Raw genomic sequence first — 6279 nt, forward strand, 5'->3', positions numbered from 1 at the left:
AAGTGGCTAGCTAGCTAGCATGGTAGAGAATGACAAGTCATCGTCTCCTCTCTTTAAGTGCCATGCATGCAGCTGATCATACAATAAATTTGACTGACCACTTCGTGGAGCTCTGTGCATGGCTGCTGAAAAGTTCATTAAAGTTCAAGCTACTTACGTAGTATAGCTTATAGCTGTGCTTTTCTACTGTTTGTAGCTGAGCACATTCAAAACCCTAGAAAATCTTATAGTGTGTGACATTTTTGATCAATATCGCAATTGTACTTGCATAGATCACTGTAGTGCCCAACAGCTGTTTGATCTCATGACATGAATTAGGGTTTCGATCGATGCTTCTCAAACAGTGTGATTTCAACAACATTAAGAGGAATTGAATTGAATAACATATTTTTTTGAAGGGACAACCGATCATAACAAAGTAAAGCACACATAAATAGAGAAGATATCATCGATTTTTAGGAACAATACTGCGACTTGATTATTAATGTTCATATGCATGCTAATTATTATATATGATTCTCAGAAGAAACTCTGATGACCTAACTGGTCTCCTGCCGGTGCAACCACTGGTTCATCCACCTGATCATCCTCTTGCTTATCGCCATCGAATGTTGTCCCAAAATGGATGTGAGGAAAGTGAGCCCACTGCCAAAGAAAAGATCATGATTGCTCTCATCTTGAGAAATTTATAAAAATCTTGCAGAAACAATTTCATCAAAGTTTACTGTGCTAAGGAACTATTTTACTCTTTAAAAAGAAGAAAAAGAGAATTACTTACATTCTTTGCTGCAGTGCTGAAAGCTTCTCTGTGGCTGATGTCTGGATTGTTAGCCTTTATTCTTTGTATTTCCTCCCTGCATAATTGGTATCGCATTGAGTTGTTTGAACTGAAGATTTGGAACATCCAATGAAAGTTTCTGTAGAAATTAAAACTCACTTGATAAACTTGTTATATGCAGAAGGCACACGCTGCCTCTTCTCTGGTGCTGTTCAAGAAGGGGAGACACACAAAAATTTTTAACAATAACTACAAATTCCTTGCTGATTAAATATATATTGATGGATGCAATTAAGTGTGATCAGTAATTAGAGGCTTACGGCTGATGGGGAGCATCGGTTCTAAGGAAGTTGAACCGCATTCCATTCTTTGTTCTTGTTGCATGCTTCCTCTCTGCTAAACACATCAAAATAATCACAACTAGTGCTCCCCTTCTACACATTTTATATATATACGATGAGAGATATATGCCAAATTAACCTGGAGATGATCATGCGAAGGGAGGGTGTGAAGCAAGGCTCCAAGGTTGGCAGACAGCAAGTTAGAACAGTGCCCACATCTGACTGTCACAATGTTAGTGATGTTCACCAAGCTGTTCCCAGGAACACTTACCTGCTCAGGCATGTGCATTAATCAAATTAAATCACAATGTTAGCTAGTGGTCTCTGAATGAAGCTTTCATGGGTGTGTGAGCTTTCACTTTGCATTTCCCAATGCCTAGCTAGCTACTTTTGGAGCTCAATGGCACATCCCTCAAGAGATCAAGGTGAAAGAAGAAGAAGAAGAAGAAGAATGATGATGAATTAACAAGCTAAGCTAAGAGATCTGCAAATCTCAAAGCCTTGAGGGTTAGATTCTCAAGAATATATATTAAAAAATGCTTTAATTTAGCTGTGCAGTCATGTATATAAAAATAGCAGTCAAGAATGTCTAGTCACAGGAAACCTAGGAAGAACCCTAGAACTAGACGACCTAAAAGGAAGAATCCCTGTTATTATGCCATTTGTACACATGCACACATCTCAAACAATATATACTCTTCAGCTTCTTCTTTTTCCACCAAAAAGGAAGACCAAAAGTCGATCGATGAACAAAATAACAAATGATCTATATATCTATATATGTATGTACCACAAGGAGGGTGCTGCAGAAGTGGCAGTGGAGATAGCAAATGTGCTCAGGCAAAGCTTGGGCTGACATTATGCTACTTGAATCTCTTGTTCTCTCTTTCTCTACTCGATCGACGATGATGAGGGAACGGAAAAGGAAGGGTTGCTATATAGGAAAGGGGAGCTGCTCTTATCACTTCCTTGCCCTAATTTGCTTCCTTATGCATGTAGCTAGCTTGAGAGCTGGATGAAAACAATGACATGAGCATGGTGTTGGGTGGGGCATGATCAGGGGGATTGGTAGTGGCCGAGTGGTGGAATTATGTCGGAGCGGCCATGATTGAGACAATAATGAGTGAGTGGAGAGGAGAGGAGAGGAGAGGAGAGGAGAGGAGAGGCTTCTACTGCCTTGATTTCAATCCAATCTCTGTAACAGTACTGTAATCCATGTACAGGCATGAAGCATGTGAGGAAAGACAGAAAGAGAGACAGAGAGAGGCAGAGAGAGGAAGAGGTACACGAGATTGTATTAATCCTGAGACAGAAAAGAAAAGATTTCATTCACATATCGGATGATCAGTTCTTCACTAAATTTTTTTTTCTTGGAAAAGGATATAACATTGAATTTTTGACAGGAACCCTAGCAGTGAGAAAGAAAGAAAGTGATGAATTTTCCTTCTTTTTCAGTGACTGCTTTATCAAGATCTTATCGTCTCAAGTACCTAATTTTCCTTCTTGGGTCTAATTAATTATCATAGTTAATATTTGATGATGGAATTATGGGTGTTTCTTATTTAGTAAGTTCATCTAAATATCTATGCAAAATGATAAAGAGTAGTACTGTATACCATAAAATACACTCGATTAGTATAAAATACATTAAAGATAACAAAATGAAAAGATCTATCTCAAGTTTTGTAGCTCAAGAGTTCCAATCAAGAGTGCTTGGACTATGAATTATTTCCCATAGCCATGTCTTCACCATTCAATTGCTCAGGTACTTTTTAAGTGTGACAAGACTTGCAATATATCTACTCCTTGTCTCTTGTATTTGTTCTTTAGCATTTGGCTCGACTGTTAAAAAAGATATATTATATATTATTATTATTGATGATAATATATTATCAACAAATGGAATTGGGCCGATATATATATTTTTTTATTATGGCCATGTGCACTACACAATGTGTCCTTAGGTGGACAAGATATTGAGTATCTTGTAGGGGTAATTGTTCATGTAGTGTCACATAGATTGGACACTTTAATTTAATTTGGATCTAGAGCATGCACATGCATGGTGATTAGATTGATCATGGACAAAGTGTTTAGTTTGGTGAAACTGGAGCTTAAAAGTTCTAATTGTCTAACCCTTCAATCCCTTGCCAAGTAAACTTGGATTTGTTTGTAAGTACTATCTTATTTGACTAGTCCTATTTGTCTTTATGTCTCATTTTAGTTGTTGAATCAAAGGCAAGTTTAGAGAATTTGCATGTTGTTTGGAAAAGATCGATGTAAACTTGCATGTGGAAGCTTAAAATTAATAATTTATAAAAATAATTAACTACTTGTACCTCCAACTAAACAATGTTGGGATACTTAAAATGTCTTTTGTGATATGCCTAAAGGAACCTCTTGCCTTGTTTAATTTGATCATGATAAAACACTAGCTTCTTTAAAAATCGCGAAGGTGGATCATTAATTAGTTTCCTACTCTGAGTGAATCCTTTAGATATGAGTTTAGGTTTATGTCACTTGATGTTTTCAAGTGTATTTCTTTTAGTCTTATAGGCTCATTTGCAACTTATTGTATTAATCTCTTTTGGTAATCCGATACTTAAATTTAGCCACTTTGATTACATTTTTTAATTCATAATAATATACTAAAATGTGGATTTATTTTCTCATATGGGTGATGAACAATAAAATGATCAGTTTGAATTCTAAATAAGGTGAATATCCTGAAAGTTAGTTTTTAAGTATATACAAGTTGTGCTCCGGATTTATATGGCAGGAAAACTAATGAAAACATCGTCTACTTTCAGAACTAGATTAGTTCGAACATCTGGATCATGAGAAAAAAAAAGTCAAATAATTATAGTGTAATATGTTTTCTTAATTTCATCATGGTGATATATATGTACTTTTTCTTCCATGAAAAAAAAAATACTACTATCTATATGTAATTGTCTTTTTTTTTTTTTTGGTAATTCAATCTATATGTAATTGTCTGTTTTTTTTTTTTGGTAATTCAAGTATCCAACTCATTGAACCTACTAATCCTGGAAGTGATCGGTCTGACCCCATAAAAATTTCTTATTGGCTATCAAGGTAAATCCGCGAAGTGTAGATGGGTCATGGCGGATGGCTTAATATCAGGAGTGATTTGAACACTAATAGGGATAACAATGAGTCAGATTCAAGTCGGATTCCATATCCTTTATCCTCATACCCATCCAGGATGGATATCCATACCCATTAAATGATTGGATATCTTTTATACTAATAATTTTTCTTTTTTCCATCCAACTACCATCATTCAACAAAAGCATATTAGAATTAACATCATATTAAAAAATATATAATTAAAAAATATATTAAACTTCTATATAACCGATTCCTAATGTCAACAAAAATAGTTAGTGGATTTGGGGGAAAAAAATTCTTTAATATATATGATCCTATCCGAAAATGGAGATGTCAGCAAATTGGGGATGTGATTGGAAGTTTGATGAGGCAAAGACTCCTCGCAGTCTTGCAATACAAAAAGCGTTAGTGCTGAGCTAGGAAGGGGTTCTCGGAGTTGGCCCTCCGACGCTTAAGTCAATCTCCGATAATGTAGAAAAGTGGAGAACTGTAATTAAGGCGTATAAAAAATGAAGTTGCATATACCTTCGCTTGTAGATGGAAATCTTATTTTATAGTGTCACTATAGTATTCGTGCAAACATCTCAAAGCATAGGCACATTTTCCTAGGCATTGTAGGAAAAGACAAGTCAAAAAGTATTCCTGACACCATTCCTTAAGTAGCCATGCAACTTTCTAATGTGACAGCCTGAAAGCTTCTAAAGTACGATTTGTTTGCTGGATATGCTTTGCTGTCAGCGGCACAAACTCCCAAAAGGATATGATGAGATAGTTAGTAAGCCCACACACGGCCGACCGGCTGCTACTCGGCCGGGTAGTCCCCGTCTGGATGTAATGCACAGAACTATTGCCCTACTTTTCGTTCGGCTGTACTGTTATCGGAGGGTTGCCCTTTGTCCGATCGGGCATGCCTCCCGCTCCGGGGTAGCAATCCGAGGGAGTTGCTACTTGGCTATCAAATTTAATCGTGGGCTGTCCTAGAGCGGTCGTTCGAGCACGACTAGGGTTGACTTGATTGTCATGCCTGGCCGGATAGATAAGGTCGTCACTCGGCTTAATTGGTTTGCTTCATGGGTATGGGTCTTTGACTGTTCTTACCTTGACGTCCAGGTCCACTAGTTTTCTTCTACTTTAACCTACTAGTGGGGTCCCCTTTCATCACCGCATCACAAGCCTTTCCCTCAAGTCTAGTCGAAGGAGACTGCAAGTTCGACTGATTGGACGATTAGTATATTTGGGAGCTCTTTTCTTCCCGACCAGGTGTTATAGGGTTTATAGCCGTCGTTCGACTATCAACGTTCTTTGACTCAAGGTTTTATAGTCGTCGTTTGGTTGTGACATCTACTATTCTAGGGTATATAGCCGTCATTTGCCTTCGATGTTCTCTGACTCAAGAGTTTATAGTCGTTGTTCGGCTCAATTGTGTGTCACACTTAGCCAATTTTCTGGCTCCTTACTAATCTCTACTTGGATAGTAATGCCTTTTTAATTGCCATCAACGTCACCTTAATTTCTCAAAAATCATTCAGATCTTCACCCATTAATGCAAAGCACACTTGGTCATGCCCTGTAATCATGCTCATTGCCTCCTCGTTCATGTCACCTGTAACCGAATGCCACATGCCGCCTTTGCATGCTGCCGTAGGAGTGATGTGACAGATGACTGTTTGGGTTTGATGTGATAGCAACTTTTCGAATTCAACGGTCGTGATGAATCTCCATTTTCTAAAGCCTTCAATCGAACGACTCAGAACAGCCATCCTCCAAGTTTTTAAGCCCTAGGTTTTTGTTTTACCCTATCATCTTCCCCGCGTTCATCGTCACTTTCTCCTCTTCGTCCACAGCCTTTTCTAACGATTTCTTTTGCAGTAAGTCCTTTCTTTCTCATTGAATCCCTATTTTCCTTCCCTTTCTCTGCTTTATGGTTGAATCTCCTCGTCCTCCCCTGGTCGTCCCCAAGCTCTGATATACCTCCATTGAATCTAAGTTCAATAGCAATGAGGTCGACCAGATGCAGCTAACATATCG

General features: G+C 37.9%; 1 protein-coding gene across 1 annotated transcript; it reads right to left on the reverse strand.

Moving 5' to 3' along the window:
• Positions 1 to 360: 360 nt before the first annotated feature.
• On the reverse strand, positions 361 to 2525 carry LOC121984035 (protein YABBY 2-like). Its single transcript, XM_042536798.1, has 6 exons — positions 1910 to 2525; positions 1259 to 1390; positions 1099 to 1171; positions 938 to 986; positions 779 to 854; positions 361 to 645 (listed from the first exon to the last, which is right to left on the reverse strand). Exons 1-6 carry the CDS (start codon positions 1976 to 1978, stop codon positions 520 to 522), a joined length of 525 nt encoding a protein of 174 aa, XP_042392732.1. The 5' UTR covers positions 1979 to 2525; the 3' UTR covers positions 361 to 519.
• Between the last annotated feature and the right edge of the window lie 3754 nt (positions 2526 to 6279).

The sequence above is a fragment of the Zingiber officinale genome, chromosome 5B, assembly GCF_018446385.1.
Source record: "Zingiber officinale cultivar Zhangliang chromosome 5B, Zo_v1.1, whole genome shotgun sequence".
NCBI classification, from domain to species: Eukaryota; Viridiplantae; Streptophyta; class Magnoliopsida; order Zingiberales; family Zingiberaceae; genus Zingiber; species Zingiber officinale.